General features: G+C 45.5%; 1 protein-coding gene across 3 annotated transcripts in view; it reads left to right on the forward strand.

The window, feature by feature from the left end:
- LOC139050472 (ubiquitin carboxyl-terminal hydrolase 47-like) overlaps positions 1-21,398 on the forward strand; it is a 75,155-nt gene that overhangs the window by 30,118 nt on the left and 23,639 nt on the right. For all 3 annotated transcript variants that reach the window (XM_070526899.1, XM_070526900.1, XM_070526901.1), the window contains 10 exons: positions 290-369; positions 1,264-1,392; positions 2,886-3,054; positions 5,230-5,334; positions 6,774-6,981; positions 10,495-10,610; positions 14,828-14,947; positions 17,192-17,318; positions 18,344-18,424; positions 19,306-19,566. In XM_070526899.1, the coding sequence (XP_070383000.1) occupies positions 290-369; positions 1,264-1,392; positions 2,886-3,054; positions 5,230-5,334; positions 6,774-6,981; positions 10,495-10,610; positions 14,828-14,947; positions 17,192-17,318; positions 18,344-18,424; positions 19,306-19,566 (1,396 nt within the window). The remainder of the gene's footprint in view (positions 1-289; positions 370-1,263; positions 1,393-2,885; positions 3,055-5,229; positions 5,335-6,773; positions 6,982-10,494; positions 10,611-14,827; positions 14,948-17,191; positions 17,319-18,343; positions 18,425-19,305; positions 19,567-21,398) is intronic.

Below are 21,398 nucleotides of genomic sequence, written 5' to 3' on the forward strand. Positions count from 1 at the left end.
ATTTTCTTTTAAATATTCGAATCTAAGCCGACCCTGGAGTTTGGTATCGATTATTCGAAAACATCTATTGGCCTGAACTCGAGCAAATACGGTACTTTATTAGCAGGCTTTGAAACATTTTAGCTTATTGTTGCGTTACTGCTTGCTATTGTTGCATCCACCAGCTTGCGTGAATGTGTTATGTATGCTGTCTCCTGCCAGGGGAGCCATTAGCGAGTGTTTTTATTCCGAGTGTTGTTTCTGCCAATGTAGCATGCTTTCAATGCCCATGCTTCCATTCCTTTTCCAGGGTCCATACGTGTATGAGCTTTTCTCCATCATGGTGCATTCTGGGAGTGCCAACGGTGGTCACTACTACGCTTACATCAAGTGAGTGGTTTACCGCAACCTAATGCAAAATGCAGTAGTACCTTGTTTGGGCAATTATTTGACTGAACGAGTAATCTTTATCTCCTCTAAGATGTCATTTCACCACTGTGCCACTTGGCTGTGAGTGTTACAATAGTGCGCAACAGACATGTTTATTCCTTGTATATTTTCTTTTTGGTATGCCAAACAATTTAAGATGTTACTTTGTCACATGTTCCGTATCCTTGCATATTATGTATATGTGCCTAATAATATGTTCCCTTATAAAACTGGCATTCCCTTCAGATAAGCACTGTAGACTGCTTTTGTGAATAACATGAAGGAACAAACTAAATCTGTCGATAATAAACTGTTAATCACTTCTAATAGATATGTACGGAATCTTTGGAAAACTAAGTTTTCTGAGCATATATTGCAATTGGCGACAAAGAAAAGTAAATAAAGCGAAAGTGAGTGAGGCTGAAAGGCCAAGCCTGTGTTGCTGTACCACGCAGGTTCCTTGTGCCACTTGAAAACACATTCAAAGCTCCTGTTGTCATAGGAATCAGGCCTGAAGTATAAGCTAACATAATGATGACATGGCGAAGTTGTTGTGATGCCTTAATCTAAGCAGCATAATTATGTCACACTTCTAATTATCATAAAATAAGCCTAATTACCATAAACTAAGAGCTTTTAAGAGTTTTAGGAGCTTAAAGAGTTTTTAGGATTCTCTGCAGTAATAAACTGGCCGTTTACTTTTACGCTTTACTTGCCTTAGAGAAGTCAAATTGCCATTACCTCAGCAAGAGCAATTTGTTTTAGGGGTATTTGGGGCAGTAACAAACTGAGTGTTTGCTTGTAGGCCTCAGTTGCCTCAGAGTTCTTATCACAATTTGTTTGCACATTTCCAAGATCCTTTACGGAGGGCCAGTGGTACTGCTTCAATGACGCTCAAGTGTCACGAGTGACGTACGACGAGATTCGCAAGACTTACGGCGGAGGACAGAGTCGAGGTGGCTACTACATCAGTTCCTATGCAAGGTAAGCTTCACCGGGAGAATGCTCAGCTTAGTTGTGTGATCGACTGACAAGCCACGGTCAGCTCAACAGCTACAGCATGTTGCTGTTAATCTCATGTTGGCCGTCTGTAGTGGCTGCAATTTGAAGGGATTGGAATCGGGAAACTGCCAATGTAACATGTCTGGAGTACCCTCATTAGAGCACCTTTGTAAATTTGGGTCCTTGAAGGCAATAGCTGGTCTCTTCTTTTCTTTTAACTGCTCACTGTGGAGCTCCCATTTGGGAGAGCTTAAGGCAGACTGCACCTGGAAAATGTTATAGGCTGACAACCTATCACAATAAAGGCACACTATAGGGAACAGTACTGTAAAAACCAGAATATAGGTCTAACTTTTTTCAACAAATCATTGCGAAAAGCGACCGTAGTCTTATATACCAGACATTGGCGGAAAAACTACGGAAGTTTTGAAACAATGGGCTGATGAATTAAAAGGCCACCATCGCCATCAGCAGCAGCGCGTCGTGGCGACATTGTGGCACCGCCAGTTTGCGTTTACATTGTCACAAAGTTATATAGGTTAAAGGCTGCTTTTTCACATTTTGTTTCAAAATGAGTGGAAGCCGACGACAAGTCACCGTCGCCTTCAAGAAAAAGGCGATTGAGTGCACGGAAGCCCACGGCAACGTCGCGGCACAGCACGAATTTGAAGTATCTGAAAAGAGCATTCGGTACTGGCGGAGACAGAAGCAGCAAACCAACAGAAAACGTCATTTCATGGGCGCACCGCAGTGGACTGCAGAACTGGAAGGCAAGATTGCGGAGTTCGTCCGGGAGCTGCGTGTAAGATCGCTGCCTGTGACAGCCGAATGCATCTGTTTGAAAGCGGCAGAGATCGCATGCGCCTCTGAACTGGGCAGCAAGAAGCACTCGTTATCCGACTCTAGTTCGGACCACTGTGATCAAAGGCGTTGCTCTGATTCAGAGTAGCGCTTACGCACTTCGTGCCCTTCTGCGTACTGTTCACCCGGCCAATTTTTAACAGTATCGTGTGACCATCGACGACCCGCGTGTTTGTCAGCACCTTATCATCACGGCACAGAGCGGCGAAATAGTGAAAGTAAGTGCACGTGTACACCTGCTCGTATCTCGTTTGTTTCGCCACTCAGCGCCGTTAATAAGGTGCTGACAAGCACGCGGGTCGATGGTTGCGCGATACTGGTAAAAATTGGCCGGGTGCACATGCGAGCAGCATTTAAATGTACTGTCACTAGTTATTGTGCATGAGTCACATTTGTTTCAAAGTAAGGGTGTTTTTCGGTACTTTTGCATTGAAAAAGATTTTTTTTTTTTCATTTTTAGAATTCGTCGTTGGGGGATCTGCCTATATTTCAGTCCGACCTATAGTCTGGTTTTTACAGTAAATCGATAGTTGGTACAAAAGGTGGATAAAACTTCTTCACTTCGTGGATTTCTCTGGAACTTGTGTGGCTAATCTGGATGTGTTGCAATCCAGCTCGACGAATGCGTACATGCTCATGTACCGTCGAGTGGACAAGGAGCAGAATGCAGAGCCGATGACACCCGACCAGTTTCCGGAGCACGTGAAGGTGCTGCTGGAGAGCATGCAGGAGGCAGAGGAGCGGGAGCGGCAACAGAAGGAACTGGACCGCTCCATGTGCAAGGTTGGTTTGCTTTTCTTACCATGCGCCTTGGTATTCGTGCTGCTACCAGCGTATTCTTGGCTCATGCATCCATGTTTCGTCAAGAGTGCCATCGCGTGTACCAGCATGGCTTCCCCATGTGCTCCAGAATGGGCAAGTGCAGTAGATTTCCCTTAATTCAGCTTCGGTTAATTCAATCTTTCAGTTAATTTGATTGCGACCGAAGGTCCCAGCCAGCACCTTTATATTTCTAGCGGCCCAAACTTCCGTTATTTCGGTCTTAAAATTAGCCTTCGCCAAATATTTTGAGCTTGACTAGTCAACTTCGCCACAGTACAGCCATGCTATGCAGTGAAGCAAATCAAGAATGGAAATGGGGCCACCGTCATGGGACATAGTGTGCATTTCTTAATTATACAGGCATGCATGCAACATCTCCGGTCTCGGTACAAGCACCTAGGTGACTAACATTCATACTGGCTGCCATTCAGAACTGTTTCTGACGTTGCTGTTGGGATTTGAGCTCTTGTTTTGCTCGCCATGCGTGTCATATGAGAGCTTACGGGGCATAGCATGCATTTTATAAGTATACGCGTGTGCATGTGCTGTTCACCAAGAAGCAGAAAAAGCATCTGTGCTTGGGGAAAGCTAGCGAAAAGGAAGGTGGTATGATAAAAAACTCCAAAAGGCGTGAGGACGTTTAAAGCCAACAAAAGTGGGGGTCTATCTGAAACTCTGAAGGCCTGCCAGTGAGCTTACTATGTGTTCCGGTGCTTGCACTGTGATCAGAGACTGCATGTACGTGCGTAAATTAAGGAATATGTGCTAAGTCCTATAACAGCAACACCTTTCTCTACCCCCCCCCCCCCCCACTTTGTATGCTTCACTGCTTAACACAGCTGTATTGCGGCCAAGCTATTCAACTACACAATCATTTATTGACTGTATGCCTCATGTGGCCTACTCAACTCTACTTCTTGTTATTAATTTCAACTGGTAGTATTGCTGCTTGCACTTTAATTCACAGTGCTGTATTCTCTCTTAACGTTGGGCATATGATTTTTTCTCTTGCTGCACGTTCCTTAGCTTCTTCGTTAATTATGTTTGGTCATCACTTTCTGCCATACTTAAGCAGCACAGCAAGAAAGTGCAAGCAGTGGTAGTAGCAGACTTAGGCATGTTAGCTTTTGCGACTGACAGCTCACCTTGCATAAGACTTTATGACCCATAATTCCAACTCGGCAGGAACCGGCTAAAAGTCTGAATAATGGATTCCAAAATATATCCTCTGACATCACACGGACATTGCATTCTCGGCTACTTGCAGTTAGTGCGAGTTTTCGAGCCATTAAAACTAGTGCTGCACTATGCGATAACGAAACTGCCGAAACACAAAAGTGTGGTGCCGCAGAGTCTAGTGAAAATGAAACCTTTCGACAGTGTGCATTGTTGTAAAGGGTAACGTCAATTAGTTCTTTATTCTGAATATCAAATAGAACTGGACAAGTAGAATATTTTTCCATCTTATAATGCACCGCAATAATCCTTTAATTACTAGCGGTAGAGTATTAATGACAGAATTATAATTGGTGCCTACGCCATCGGGCTAGTACTTGAATGTCCTGGGTGGATCTCAAATCATGTCCAGCATTCAGCTCAATTTCAACATTACTAAAGCTTTGTTCGCAATAAAATTGACACATTAGACATTCTCAAGCATTAATCTATCACTTTAGCTTGACTTAATACTTGCCTTTAGTGTCCTGTTAAGTTTATGGGGCTACCAGCAGTCAGTGCCGCGAAGTTGTCCGAATAATTGGGCCCATCCATATTATCGGTCAACAACTGTATCGCCAAGCGTAGCTGAGAAGCCACAGCTTGGCATGACAAAGGGCTTGGTCAAGCTTGACCATTCACCTGTTGTAGTGGCTCGGTAGCCATGGCAACCCACTGCTGAGCACGAGGTTATGGGTCCGAATCCCAGCAGCCACTGCAATGTTCTGATGGGTGACGAGTGCAGAAGTGCACATGTCCCATACTTTGGGTGCATGTTAACGAACCCTAGAGGGTCAAACTTCATCCAGAGTACCCCCCGCCCCCCTTTCTTCAGTATAGTGTCTTTCATAGCATGTATGTTGCTGTTGTATGATAAATGCAAGCAACGTAACTCCAATGCTTTTCATCTTTGTATGATAGATCAAGCTGTTCTGCCTTCACCCGCTCAAGCCCACCATGCAAGAGATGCGGCTCAAGGTCCACAAGGACGCATCACTGGCTGAGGCCACAGAGACAGCGCATCAGGTGAGAATAACTTTTTTTTCTCGTGTGTGAAAGAGATATTATCCGAATGCACTATTAAACTGGCGTGTCCACCCCCTGCTAAATTTTGGACCATGCAAGAAAAGTGTACTTTAAGGTTGAGCAGAATTAGAGCGGGCTTCCCTGCAAAATTTTGAAGTTTGAAATAAGAGGGTATGCGTCGCAAAAAGCTAGGTAGCGCGACATGCTTAATCTTCGACTTCAGAAAGACCATGCCAAGAACAATGGCCATAACAATGTTGCACTAACATTTTAGGTGCTCTTTTTCCCTATATAATAGACTCGCATTGATACGAACCTTTCAAAATTTGCATCACCCAAAAACAAAAAAACCTGGACACAAGGGGAGGCGTGGTAGTGAAATAGCTGACTTTTTTTGTTAATTTTAAGACCTTCCTTTATGTAATGGCAAGATACACAGCAGAATTTGAGGCAATTGCACTTTTTTAGTGCTGTCTATGAATTCTGGAAGAAATTTACATCTGAGACCAAATGGAGTTGGGACTCATTGTCACGTGAATTTTAAAATATTCACAGGCTTTTTCTAGTTCTAGTTCTTTACCCGCATGGTTGCAGTGTTGGGCTCAGAGCGCAAGGTCGCGGGATCGAATCCCGGCCATGGCGGCCACATTTCGATGGGAGTGAAATGTGAAAGCACCCGTGTACTTAGATTTAGGTAAAGAACCCCAGGTGGTCCGAAATTCCAGAGTCCTCCACTACGGTGTGCCTCATAATTGGAAAGTGGTTTTGGCACGTAAAACCCCATCATTTAAAATTTTGTCTTGTTCTTTCTTTTTCCCCCGCAAGAAAGGATCGCGCAAGATCTAGGTCACTATATGCGCTGTTATTGGTAATTTCTTGACGTATTTCACAACATTTGTATTGGCACCTCATTGAAAAAGTCGTGGTTTTGCCCGAAAGGCAAAGCACTGACTGGGATAGCGAATTAGTAGGCAGCTATACAAAGTAAGGCTAGTAGTTGTATCGGCCATATAAGCTTGCTAATGTGAACACATTAGCAAGTTTCCATCCTGTAGTGGCGCTTCCATCCCTGTAGTGGCGTCTACGTGAACATCCAAAATCACAATTGAACTGTGCGCCACGGTGAAGTTCAGTAGGCTGAGCGCTGTAGGAGTAAGCTGCTGAGGGATGTCATACATTCACAGAATTTCCAAATTGTCATTGAAATCGTTTTTGGATCAACCTCTCTGCTTGTCATGTGCTAATTGTGCAAAATTTGGTGTTTGCAGTACTTGGAGCAGTATATCACTTTTCACGTGTTTAATGTTTATTTGATGTTTATTACTGTTTTTCTAAGATGCCAATTATTGGGCTGTTACTCGACCCCCTATTGGGTGCATTATGGGTGATGTAGGTTACATGTGTAGTAAGTGGTCAAATAAGTGCCGGAAACTGTGCAGATCATGGGCCTGGAAGGGGTGGTTCCGCTGGAGTGCTGTCGTCTCGTGATGTACGACGACTGCGCCGAGTCCCTGGAGTGCTCGCTGGAGGAGGTGGCCCACCAGACCATGGGCCAGATCCTGGGCGGCGTCAAGTCCACCTACCCCTTCGACCTACTCCTGGAGATACGCAAGCCCCACGAGACCTTCCAGCCCTACAAGATTGGCGGTGAGCGAACAGCAGGGCAGCTTTTGTTGTCGAGGGCAATGAAGAAAGAGAGGGGCTTCCGGGTCAGAAACAAATGGCGAGATATTTTTTGAGATAGTAGTGCAGTCGGCGACCAATGATTCAGTGTTTACGGGGACCAAATTCAGCAAAAAAAAAAGAAAATTATTTACATTTTAGTGTGCCTGAGTCTATGTGCTGCCGCACAGATACGCTTACTCAGAACCAAGTCTCCTAGTATTTCGGCGAGCGTAGTGCTTTCATTGTACGATAACGATGCACCACAAAGGCTTGCGCTGGGTCTTGCGCTCAATGAATACGCAGCTCAAGGCACTCTGTCCTCAGAGTCGTACTCGGAGTCTCTGTTCACTAGCACAAGCACTCGATCAATGATATTGGCATCATTCAGTTCAGCACAGGAAAACTTGGCACTGTCAACAATGGCAGTCTTCGAAGTTCACTTCAGCCGGAATCGGCACACTGCTTTCCTCGTAGATCGCCAATCAGGTCGTCTGTGCTCACAAGCCCTACCTTGGAGGCAGTAGTTGAGGCAAAGGTCCCAGGTCTTTGGCGTCTGATTCACTGCCAGCAACAAATCCTACATGATGGAAGCAATGGGGGGTTGGGCCTGGCGTCAACTCGTCGGCAAGAATGTGCATGGCAGGCAGCAAGTCTATGCTGTAACTTTTACCACTGTCTAGGCATGTCACCATGAGACATGAAATCGCAAGGCTGATCTGCTTGATAGCAATGGACAAGTGCGCTTGTGGCATTTGTATAAGGTGTGTATAGTGCCATAGCCCTCGCAAAGTTTTTCTTACAGAAATGCGTGAAGTTTCTTCTTCCTTACTAGATTAATTTTTTATATGCAGTGTATTGTAGAGTTTATCCCTCGAACTCAATTAAAACACTGAGTGAGACTCAAAACAAAGTAATCTACAAAAAGTTGTGCAGAAACCATCGAGGATTACTGTCAGTGAAAGTAACCAGATGCTTCAAGAAAGCCATTTGCTTTATGAAGGAATGTTGCGCCTGATGGTGTGTATTCGTTGCAGTGAATATATTTGTTTCACTGTAATTTTGCAGTGAACATAGCTCTTGACCTTGATCTGTTGCGATAGTATAGGTACACAAATCAAAGGGCTCTAGGGGTTGGCCTTTGAGCAAGGAATGCAAATTGGTTGCAAGAGCACATGCACTGTATGCATCTGTGCCTTTTGTATCAACAGTGAAAATCTGACCATGAAAACAGGCAAAAGAGTTAGAAAGCTTTTTTCATTTTGGATAGGGTTGTGCAAATAAAATTTTATAATATGAATACTTAGCATCGAATATCAAATTGACTATTCAGTAATGACATGCACAATGCATCTATTACGAAGATGGTTATTTTAACATGTTGGAACATTGCAATTACATTTTTATTGGTAAAAAAAATTAAACTAGTAAGCTGTTGCATTAACCCTTTCAGGCGCCACTTGCAATTATGCATAGAAAAAAATCTTTTTATATATAAACATTCTTTTTGGGACCTAAGAAACACAAAACCATCGAATTCTTGAAAGTTATTATGAAACTGTAATTTCTGCAACATCGTACACAATTGTGTACACAGCGCCTCGGTGGTCACAAAATTCACTTGTGGAATGCGAGGAAGCAATTGCTCTCTTTCGTCAGGCACAGTTGCACGGCGCATTTCATGCAGAATATCCGGGTGTCTCATGTGCACTTCTCGAGCTTGCACCTAATTCGCACGTTCCGGTTGCGCGATTCGGACCAATGGTCAAAGGAGTCGTAGTGCGCGTCGGTGCATGGACGCGATATTCTTGCTTTTTTGCCATATCTTTGGTTGTGGTGCTTGGATCTCTGCAAGAGAAGGCCTTCCACGCTTTTTCTCGGGTAGTACCGATTTAATTAATGCTTCGGCAGCTTGCAAGCAAGCGAAAATTCATCAAATATAGGAGTTTAGCTCCAGGCAGCGTTTGATTGTCACGGTGGTAGTCCAGCCAAGAATTGCAGATACCCAGGTTCACAAAAGGAAAAGACACTCTGTGTCCACTTCTTCAGCTTGCGTTTCCCCTGCAGCAGCGTCTTCCTCTTCTGTGAGGTTGGTGAACGCAGCTGCAACGCAGGCGTCGGTCGCTTCGCACGTGGCTTCTTCTTCGTCACTTTCCCCAACGTCTGAAACATTTATCAGCAATGAGCTCCAAAAGCCTTTCAGCTGTCTTTTGGGTTTTCTTATACTTGTTTGCATTGTAGAAAGAACGACGAATGGCCAAAAAACCTGGAAAGAAAATCAAAGCAACTCTCAGCGTTCTTCATTTCTGCAGCGACCACGGCGCTTTGTACACAATCGTGTACACATGCGCGTGCGAGCGTTAGCGTTCGGTCATCTCCTCAGAAAGGATAAAATTATCACTCCTCGGTACTTCATATGATGCACAAGCGCGTATAATTTTTTTCGCTTGCCACAATAAAAAAAAATGGCTCTAAAAAAAATAAGAACTTGACTCACCGCTCTTTGCTGCTCCGGCGTCCACCATTTCTTGTTTTGATATGAACATCTTCACCGAAATGCGACAGATGGTGCCCAAAATGCACATGGTTGTCAGTTTAAAGTTTGGGAATGTGCTAAAGCCAACCTAATAGAAAATTGCGCGCCCTAAACGCGAAAAAAACACCAGAAGTACAATGTACACAATTGTGTACAAGGCGCCTTAAAGGGTTAAGAGATTGTGTATTCGGCTCATGTTAGCTTTGGAAAATTGAGTAATTTCCGCTAGGCGTCTGTTCTCACCAACCTGTGCCTTACTATACCTCGTCAATTTCCCATAAGATCAGAGGCATTTGGTCCTGTACCATTCGTCGCTCATCGCATTTGCTGTCGAGCAATAAGATTTGATTGGGGGCGGGACCTGCAAAAAAGTGCACCCCCGCAGTTCGCAAACCCGTGCCCCTTGCTGCCGAGAGGCTGGCTTTCCTGCAAAGCTGAGACGTCCAGTGGCTATTCGTGTTCTACAGATGAAATTTAGTTATCAGCATGAAATTATCGCAAAGTTCAACTCAGAATAAAACACTTATCCTAGATTAGATAAAAATAGACGCCAAGAAACATGCTTGCTCGCACAGCCAGCAGTGCGTGCAATTTGTTCCACATATTCGTATCCGATCGAATATTCGAAAATTTCCTAATACCTAGTTTTTGACTCAAATATGAACATTAAAAGTATAATATTCGATAATGTTTGAAAATTTCGAATACTCACACCGCCCTGCTTTATAATGATGCACACGAGTGCCTGGAGCCAGCAGTTACCGGTGGAACAGGCTAATGCGCAGGACTTGTTGCCACAGCGCAAAGCAAAGTGTGCCACGAAGAAGGAGTGTTTGTCCATTGCAATATTGCTACAAACTGGCAGGACGAATATAGCTTTGGCTTTGGGATTACAAAACTAGGGATCTTAACTTTTGCATAGGTGGCGCTCGCACTGATTCTGTTCATACGCGACTTTTCAGGAACAACGGTGAAAGTGCACGTTGTTAATCTGGAGGCCAACGAGATTGGACGGCCGATAGTCGTCCGCGGTCTCAAAACTCAGACGGTTGACGAGTTCAAAGCCCAAGTAGCTCAGGTGAGTTTTGACTCTTGCTCTTGCCAGACCTCTTGCCAAACCATGTACATGTTTCTATTACCTATTTTTGCAGTCTTGTCAATATTGAATGGCTTTCTTTTAGTATACTGCCCATTTCCCTCTTTGTTGGACTTGACTAAATAAATTCTTGATTGAACATGAGATTTTGGTTAAGGTGTAATTGTAATTTGTAGTGTGAATATCATTGAGAGAAAACATGGGCAGCCACATGCTTCAAGAGAAAGAGTGCAGCCAATCAAACAAAATGATGCCCGTGCTTTTGTTGTATAAGTGCAGCTTATGTCAAAATAGAGAATAACCAACCAAGCCATTGTGTAGTCTTACAGTTGGTCTCGTAATTGACTGCCTCAGCATTTTCCATTGAATAACTACGAAAGTAAAATGGTTGAGAAATAAGAGGCTCCATTTCTCTAGTAGTTCATTTTGTTACCATATTTACTCCTGTAGGTCCGCAACCCTGCTTAGGAGTGGGAAAATTTTTGAAAAAAAATTTCACTAGTGTCATGCACATACCCATGTTCCGTAACCCACTGCTAGATGACACTAGTTGTCCTGCCCATGATGGTACTATCAATGTATCCCACATTCTGCACCAAACAGCAGCTTTGGCCTCAGACTCCAACAAAGGAGTGCTGTGACATTGGTGGGGCCTATACAGTAAGTGTGGCGAGCAGCAAATTGCGGGAACTTCGCCCTTGAATTTTTGTGCCAGCAGACCGTATTGCCGAGTGGGCGTGAGATCGCATGCGTGGGCAGGACTTACAGCTGCATGTGTGAAGCAGGGTTTGGGTCTTCATGCAATCAGCCGGCAACTACCGTGAATGCCTAACAAGTCCATGGGTGCGCTTACTGGATGGAACGGCGTAAGCTCACGTGTGGGCATAAGGCTAAGGCAATTGAATGGACATTCCAGGTGCATTTGTGCCGTTGCTGTGAGGTTCTGTATATAAAGTCCAAGGGTGATGAAAGTGTGCGAGGGTGAGCTGTTGATTGTGGTTCGATCTCGCGCATGTAAACGAAGGAAGCAGGGAGGAAGCACGTCCATCGCACGCAACAATCCGTGGGAGGGTAGGGAAAGTGCCGTATCTCGAAAGCCATCTGCGACTGGGACAGAGTCCAGCCGCGTGCTTTATTTTCGGGGCTTAGAATGTGTCAGTGTGAGACACAGCAAGAAGGTCAAATCGCTCGCTGCTGCTGCCTCACTTCCTCACTCCAGCATTTCGACAGCGAGCGAGTTCTTGCAGTCATCGAGTGAGATGTGTTCACGTTTTCTTGTGTGCGTGTGACACCATGGTTGTTAATTTAGTTAGGATGCCTATGTTTACAAGTTTATACGGCCGATAGAACTACTATCCTTACTTCGTGTAGCTAGCAGTCCACTAATTTGCTATCACAATCGATGCTTCGTCATTCGGGCTGAACTGAGGCATTTTTTGTACAGCACAGCCTAAGTGTGTGTGCAATTTGTGTACTCCACAATGACCCACGAAATGGACCCGTAGCCTCGGCCTTCGTGAGATTTCAAGTAAACTTGATTTTAAAGGGATAGTGAATAAAAAATTTGTTGCCGAGATTCCTGTCTCCAGTGATAGCTGTCGCACCGAGAGCGACCAAAACAACACTCTTTCTGCGGAGAAGTGAGCGAAAAGTAATTATTTTAGTGAATATTTCTCAAATCACAGCACCTACCGGCCTCCTCCAAAAGCTCTGGCAAAACCGGATGTCACGTCACGCTTACCCACCTCGAGGCCCATTGCGAGCGATTGTCCACACTGAGCGCGCGAAGGAGCGAGTTGACGTTTGCGGCAACGCGCTTTTTTTGTTCGACCATCCTATTCGTACCGCTTCCTCATGTGAGCTGTTCGAAAACCTCGTCTTTCATCTCGTGGATTTGTCGTTTGATGTGTGGAGCAGCCGTGTCAACGCCGCAAAATGCCGAGGGTCTGCTGTGCGCATGTAAAAACAGCAGGCAGCGGTAGTCTTTTTCTCGTGTACTTATTCACGCTGTAGCTTTGTGCACAGGTGCCGTTTGACCCTAATTTGTCGTTTGTACGACGTTCTGAGCCAGATGTTTGGCCAATTCTGCCAGAATTAATCGAAATCCGCATCGTCTGAAGTGACGACTGACAAAAACAAAAACAAAAAAAATCGCCAACATGAGACTGGTGACGCCATCTCGTGTGCACCAAGCGAAGGAGTGCTCGACTACGATGAAACAACGGGACGCTGAAACCGCTGCGCATGTACTCGTTCTCTCTGTGAATAACAAGACGCTCCCTGCTTACAGAGGCGCATTTCAGTCACTGCACATGCCTGGCTTCAATCTTCACCCGTTGCTTAATCGCATCTATTCTCAAAACAGCTACTTGCGCGCATCAAGCACCTGCCGCACGAGAGTCGGCAGCTGACTGTTATCCTCATGCCGCCGGCCACACCTGCTCCGATGGCGTAGGTACAGGGAGGTCTACACGCGTGAATATCTTCAACGATTTCTACGTATTTTTTTTGTTTTTTTTTTTGTACAGTGTGTACTCACGGCACCTGTATTGTGCATTGGTGGCTTTCATGTTTTACGCGCTAGCAGCTACCCATCCAAGCGGGCGGAGCAAGCCGCTTTGCGCAGAACGCAGAGTAAATTCCTTACGTCGCCTGACATTGCATAGCCTGAGGCATAAGCGTCCTCACTCTGATGAAGCCAAACATGGCAAAGCGTTTGCGTGAGCGAATCACGCTGGGCGCACCGCAACGGATACAACACTGTCAATGAGGCGTGCGCCTCTCGTCTCACTCATTCGTGACAGGTGCGAGCTTGCGATCCGAGCCGCAGGAACCGCATTTATATCTGGTTTCCACCTATGATGCCACCCCTGATCTCTCGAGGCGAACGCGTGTACATGGAATGCACAGTGTAAACACCACTTTGCTGGTCCAGACTCTCTCGGCACCGCGGAGGGGGACTGCTGCAGCGGGTCGTCGTCAATTTCGCTTGACGACGCGGACGGATCGTAGGCATATGCCTTTATTATTCGTGGTCGTTCAGTAGGCCGCTCATCCAAGTCGGAGTCATAAGTTCCGCTCATGCTATCGCTCTCACTAGAACTTTGCATTTTGCACTGCGCAGCGCGAGGAAAACAAAACTGCGCAGCCGGCCAGCTCGCTCCGCGGCTGCTGAGGGTAGGTGTGACGTCAGATCCGCCGGCTTGTTGTCGGGAGCGCTTTGTGAGGGACGCGGTGGCCGCTCATAGAGAGTGAAAAATAAAGCCATCCGCTCAAAAGTAACTCAAATAATGACTATATACTATAACAATCGTGTCTTAGGAATGCAATTGTGGGGCTTTCTCCATATTCTTCGATTTCTATTCTGTATCCCTTTAATCGAGCACTGCTTTAAGCAATAGTCTCTGAATTAATTTTATACTCTGCTGTAAAAAAAACAATGATATTGATTATATCCTCAGAGAGAGAGAGAGAGAGAAACCTTTATTTGAATCAGTGACTTGTTACTCAAGGTGGGAGGGTCCCTTATTCCAGGAACCCTCTGGCTTGGATCGCCCTCCGGGCCCGGGCGACGAGTTCGCGCTGGTCGACCAGGTCAGGCTTGGAGATCGCAGCCTCCCACCTATTATATCCTCACAATTCGTTTTTACGAGCTGCCCTGTTATTCTGACACTTTCATGGTATTTTCGGTATACAACATATAGACCGGCAACTGTAAATGTGTTCATGGTCAGCCAACAGTGGTTGTTTTTTTTATTTGGCATAGAAGTCCGAGTGCAGTTTGAGGCTTTAGTGAGTGGCTACAAGCCTGCCTCGTGTAAGGCCTGCTTGTAAGAAATAAAAAAAAGATGTGGGTTTTACACGAGTAAACAAGGTACTAAATTGCAAGCATTGGTGACCCTGGCTGGTTGCTTTTCCACCGGGCACTCTGTTACACATGGGTGCAGCTGAGTGCAGGTTTAACGAGCTAATACAGGCTTTCAAGGTAGAGTGGCGAAAAAGGCGGGCGTAAATGTACAACATGGACAAACAAAGCAGACACTCTTGTGATAAATGCGAAGAAAATGTATAGAATACAATGCTTCGTGTGTCCGGTTTCGTAGTTTATTGCCCGTCTTCATCCGCGCTGTACTTCGAAGGCACGGCAGTGTTCGAGGTTAGTGTACGACCGCACTCGACCGAGCCGTTCTTGCGTGCAGCAACTCGGCCTGCCCTCAAGCAACATGCGCATGGTGCTGGAGAACTACCACAACAGCCTCGAGCTGCTCGCCTCATCTGGACGTATGCTAAAGTCGGAGGGTTTTGGCAAGAGTAATACGGTAAGTCGCTTTCGTTGCATTAGCAATTGCCCCCCTTCGGTCATAGAATTTTGGGCTAGTTTTAGTTCGATGCAGTGCATCGTCATTGTTTCTTGCCTGCGTCTTTCGTGCGCCAAGGTCACAGGTACTGTACCCGTTTAGTCACGGTGTCATCACGTGTGTGGACGACGCGAATTCGTTTTGCCAGTTCTGGCAAGCAGTGGCAAGGCAAGTAACCACGGGAACTGAGCTGCAAGTCAGCTGAACCCTCTGCTTATGCCCAGTGTTAATCCAGCTCACTTCAGACTGCAGAGTACTGGCATGAGCTCTTTATTACTGGCACTTACCATGTTTGACAGGACGTTCGACATGCTGTGTTCCGTCACCGATGGTAAAGTAGTACTCTTTCACTCTTTTTTATGCCTGCAGCTAATAAAATTGTGCATGTGCTTAGGGCTGGCAATTCATGTTTTTATGGAAAATATTTGGCATTATTGACGGTACACTAAGTTGAAATTTAATTACTGTTGAATTGCCAGCACTCGCTAGAAAATGTGAAAAGGATTTTTGTACCATCTTTGCTTTCCTTCAAGACAGTCTGCGGCAGCTGGGAATACCATCACAACACACTTAATGACAGTGCTTCGTAATTCGTGACTAAATGAACACTCCAGTTGTCATGCCTGTTTGTATGCATGTGTGTGCTGTCGCAGCAACCTGCAGCCCACTTTGGCAAACCAAATGAAAAAAGGAACTATAGCATTCCCATTGTGCAGTGAGACCCCCTGCCTCCCCTCCTCGATGTTTCCCATGTGAAGCCTGTCTCGAGTTACAGTAGTCTTGAACACAGTCAAGGAGTACAGTCAACCGATAATTCGGACGTGCTTGATTATTTGCATAGCCCCTCATTACCACCACTAGCCCCAGGGACTTAATGATAAGGACAGCCGAAATTTTGGGTGCCATTACAGCGCATTAGTGGCAATTCGGACTGTAGCTGCATGATCGTGTGCTAGTATGGCCACTAAGTCCAACAGAAAGAGCAATATTTTTGTCTCGAGACGTTACTGGCATGGTCATTGGTCATGATAATTCCTATGATAATTCAGCACATGCATTGACTGTACTTTCGTCTATCTGTAGTGACACCATGACACGTGTCTTTGAAGCCTTTATTCTTGCATTTGTAACACCGTGAGCTTTCGTAAGTGCATAGTTGCCATCCTTGGTCGCGGCGATAGCAACCGCGGTTTCGACCACAGCGGTTGCGCCAAACAGTAGTTTCGTTTTGAATAGGTGCGCGCATTAGCCGCGTTTCTCAAAACTGCACAGTCGCCATCCACGATTGCATCGATTGCCACCGTGGTTTAGTCCACAGGGGTTGTAGCAAACACGTTTCGTTTTGAAAATTCGCTTAATTCAGTCATTTTTTCAGTCCCGGGAAATCTGAATTCACGAGCTTTTACTGCATCTCTAAGAGTGATGATTCGAGAATACAGCACACCCTTCTTGGCCGTTAGCAGAATGTCACTTAGTGTTGGACGAATCTGGTATTTCGGACTCCCAATTATGCATGCATTTAGGCAGTCCCCGTCGAGTCCAAATTATCGGTCGGCGACTGTAGTCGATTGGTTGGTTGGTTTCCCTCTAGATGTGGCTCATACCCACTATGGGGAGATGGCTAAGAGTGGGGTAGATTTAGGTGAGTCATCACTGAATAATTTTCTTCTCAAATAAACATCACTTAGGCTCATCTGCAGCAGTTTACTCCAACACCACACAAAACACCGCAAGACTTACTGTGAGTAATATTGCACAAGCTGTCACATCACTGCTTCACGTTATGGACGAAAGTGCAACTTCCTTAGGGATGTCACCGCAGACGACGCACACTTTGGATTTATTGCATAAAGTAGGCAAGCGATTCACACAAACCTGGTATGAAGCCAGACCCACTGCGAAATTCTATCTCTGCACAATATTTTATTAAAAATGAACCATTAGTTTTGCTGGAAGATTCATGCATACTTGGCACTCCTATTTTTACAACGCACGGTATATTTCGAACGCGAGGCGCATGCTCACAGTCCGCGCATGTTATCAATGCTCAACTTCGCATATATGGCTTCTGCTGTTGAAACACTGAGTTGCTATTTCCTGGCCGTCTTGCTTTCTCCCTTTAGACCACTGTTGTTTGGCCGTGGCTGACATGTACCTCTGTGCTTGCCTCTGCCTATTAATTGTCGACGTCTGTGTGAAACGCAGGTGTACATAGAATTTCTCAACGAGGAGGATGCAAGCCGGCCCTTCCGAGAGTCTCGGTTCTTCGAGATTATCGATCGGCAGGTCAACACCGTCGTCATCAACGTCCAACTGCCACCAGAAGAGAAAGGTCAGTACTTGACTGGTGTTCACATTTGGTTTTATGTAAGGCATGCTTAGGATTGTTTAGGAGCAACAACAGGCAAGGCCAAGGAAGCGGACACACTCAAGTGTTAAACTTCAACAGAGGCTGTATTACAGGCTTGCCTCGAATAAAACTGAGGTGGGGCTGCTATGGGCTATAGTGCCATCAAGGAAGACCTCCAATTTCTGATTTTGGAACTCCCTAGCATTGCCAGGCTGAGTGGTGCAGTCAGTGCCATGCTTAGAACACCATCCTGCCTCTGGTTGGCATGGTCACCATGCCGGGGCCGCTCTAATCCTTCAAGTAAATGTGACTGTAGTCACCTGGATTGACATACCGTGCAAAGCCTCTATTAAAGCCTTTAAAGGCTTTCTTGAAGGCTTGCCTCGTATAGTCTTTGCTGAAGTACTGGCTTTTGTGTGTCCACGTGTCTTCATCTTTCACTGTGCAGAATCCTAAGTCGGTGCAAGGCCTACCACTCTACTATGGTGCGCCATCTCTATGCGTTTAAATTCGAACAATTCAATATTAACATTTAAGATAAGATTTAAGCGAAGAGCTATATATTAGAGCAAACCAAGATGATGCTTCTTCATACTCTCAAACTAAGCAATGTATGCGGCATAGGTTTAAATTTCAACCCTTCAAAATTAGATTTAGGTTTAACAAATTATTTTGAACCAAGATGCCAGGGTAAAATAAATGCTCATCTTAAACTGAACAATCCGTGAGGCATCAGTGAAATGTAGGCTCGCATTGTTTTGCGAGAAAATTCCTTGCACTTGTTTCGGCAACATAGCACGGCTTCAAACAGGCTTCGCGCAGTTGCAAGCGAGCATACACTTTTACGGCTGTTGTACAATACAGTAAAATGTGCACATAGATAGGAACATGCTAGCATGCCTGGCATCGTCCTTATGCTTGAGCAAACATGAAAAAAAAAACCTTAGAGTAAGTGTAATTTAAGTTTAGCGTACAAGTCTGAGTCCGTATCTCTCGTCTGTGTGCAGTGTTACTGGAAAAGCAGCACATGTCTTCCAGCAGCGAATGCGATCAGAGGTGCAGCAACGTTGAAGATGAGGGCGGCACGGGTGAGCGAGACTCCCTTTTACATAATACATGTGCACTCAGATGTACAGCCACGAGCAAAAGTATGCAGACCATAGGGTCGCCGAAAAAAACGTCACTTCGTAATTAACGCGCATATACGGAAACTGATGAGCGCACTAAAAAATTCGTAATGCCAAGTGTGTGCTGCAGTCTTTAGTCTTTAATTTCAAGTTGCATTCACAGACAGAGGCGCAAATGAGTTTTATCACGCAGTCCCTGGTCCGTATACTTTTGCTCACGGGTGTACGTAATGTGGCCAAAACTGCCAAAACAATGCGTGTCTTGGGCTGCAGTGCATCGGTTATGTAGATGTCAACTACACTCGAGTGTGCCAAATTTTTAGCAACTTCAGATCATACGTTTTCCTGGTTAGTATGTTTTTTGACGCATTTCTTTTTTATATATATATTTTTTTCCAGATCGTGTGAGCGAGGTTCTACTGTACTGTACACTTGAAATGAAATGCGACAGGAAAATTTTAAGAACCGAACGAGCAAAATTACGTCAGAGTTCAATGTCACCTCGCTAAGTGCCTGACCGCAAACAGTGCTAGGAACTGATCTATGCGTAAGGGCCAAAAGTGCGCCGATATAACACAAATTTGAAATGGCAGAAACACAGATACGCATATTATTAGTTAGCCCTAAATGGACTTGTTTCATTCTCAAAGTATGCACATTTGATAGCAATCAAATGTTTTTTCAATTCAAGCAAAATAACTAAGGTAGTAAGGACTACAGGCTACTTCTGTCGGGAAATAAATGAGTTTATTGCCAGTCAAAGGGTAGGGCATCTGCCATACTCTGTAGCACGGCCTTGCACTTGCAAGGTGCTCAGTTCCAGCTTGTTGCTGCGCGTGCAGGCGCAACGAAGTCTACGCAGCAGACGCAGACGTCCAACACTGCCCTGTCGGACGGCTATGACAGCGACCTCTGCGATTCGTCCTCCTCGGGCTGCCATGGGGCAGGCGGCGACCACTCCGAGGATTCTAGTCTCACAGACAGCGAGCGGACCCTCGTCGGCGATGACATATCGCCGCGCAACAACTCACCCGACCTCGCTGCAGACGACAATGGCTGCTGTTCGGGCGACGAACGTCTGCCAAAGTTTGTGCCTTCTGTTGGTGAGTTGTTTAAAAACGTCTTGCATTTGTCGTCGCAAGTTTTGATGTATTAGCATTCTTAAGGTACATCATGCATTTTTGAGGGCTATGTATCTCTATCTAGTTATCTATATATGTTTGTATGTTATCTATATATGTTTGTATGTATGCATCTGTTTGTTTGTACCTAACCGTTTTCCCACCTGCCTAGGTCACTGGGTAGTCAGCAGTTGAATGGGAAGCATATCAGGCAGCTGTGCTTAGGGAACGGGATTCTAAAGCAACCATCGGAACAACTTCGGTTCACTGATTAATGTGCACATAGGTGCCACTCTTCGACGAACCTCATTCACGCCGACATAGGTCACTGTAGATGCGGGACTGGGTGGGTCACTATTCAAAGAAACTCTTTGACACTGACTTGAAGTACAGTGAAACCTCGGTAATATGTACCCGCTTAATAAATAATTTCGGTTTAAATGTCACAATGAGTCCCCCATCCTGTCACCATTGAACCTAAGGTATTGGCTGACCACTGAGATTTAGTCACTTAATGCATGCCAAACAGCTAGTGCGCAGTATTTACTTCATTCTTCGGAACGTACAAGTGTGGAATCTGTAAAATGTTATGTGCGCGTACCATAGGTAGCAAAATTATGGTAAATTGACCCTTCCCGGACTGCAGTCGCCACTGTTAGTGACATCATAACATGGTAGCAGTCACATGTTGCCTGCTCCCATAGCTTCCAGCGCTTCAACTTCTCTGTTATGGAATACAGCATAAATGATGACCCTTCCGTATCTGACATGGCTAGTGTGTTGACTGTCATGTGGGCATTAGCAGAGAAGTGGGGCCTAATGGAGAAACTGGCTCGCAGCCTTGCGGAGTTTAAAGACGCTATAGTCTCTGCAAGGCCGCCACGGCGGCAAGTGAAAAACCAATATTTTGCTGGCTGCTCACAAGTAGTTGTCTGCGTGTGTTTGTGTGGGTGTTTGAGTGAGAATTTGTTTTTTGGCCAGTAAGTTTATAGCCGCTTATTTGTCATTGTCAGTTTATTAGTCCATCGCTTAGTGTGTACCTGATTCAGGTTTCCTGCCAACTACGTACTAACTAAGTTTTACCGTACTAGATACCTGCCACTCAGTCTGTGCTGGTCTTCAGTGAACCTCTTTGATGCCAGCTGGGGTCTTTGGGTATGTGCCAGTAGGTGTGTGCCGCAATTCAATGAAATTTGCACACATTACAGACACCAACACCTAATGTATCCACCTCTCTCTATGCATAGAATGCGCCAGAGAGAAATACTGTGGGGCCAACTACAAACTCACTGGCACTTTTCTTACCTCGCGCACTTTGCACTTATTCTTTCCCGCCACATACCCAACACCCAAGTGTCGCTGTTGCCCTGTCCCGATAGCAGATCTCTCCCATATCATGTGGCAATGCCCCATCAAAACTTGCCCCCCCCCCCCCCCCCTCGTGCACTCTCAAACCCTTAATTAGCAGCGAGGAGCTGTGGGAGACCGCCCTGCGCAGCTCCAATCCCACCCTACAGCACAGACTCCTGAGGTGGGCCGAGGAGGTGGAGGAGGCCTACCACCACTGGTAGATGGATGGTGGTGACAGACGCCTGCTGGGACTGGAGTACTTAGACCTCCCTCTCCCCCCCCCCCACACCTGCCCCTCTACTCTCTTAAAAGGGAAATAAAGTTCATTCATTCATTCATTCATTCATTCATTCATTCATTCATTCAGTGATTGTCTTTGATGCCAACTTGGGTACTCGGTATGTGCCAATGGGGATGTGCTGTTCTACAATAACTAAAAAGATTCGTTAAATTTCTCCGATGCT

Source organism: Dermacentor albipictus, chromosome 10, assembly GCF_038994185.2.
Source record: "Dermacentor albipictus isolate Rhodes 1998 colony chromosome 10, USDA_Dalb.pri_finalv2, whole genome shotgun sequence".
Lineage (NCBI taxonomy): Eukaryota > Metazoa > Arthropoda > Arachnida > Ixodida > Ixodidae > Dermacentor > Dermacentor albipictus.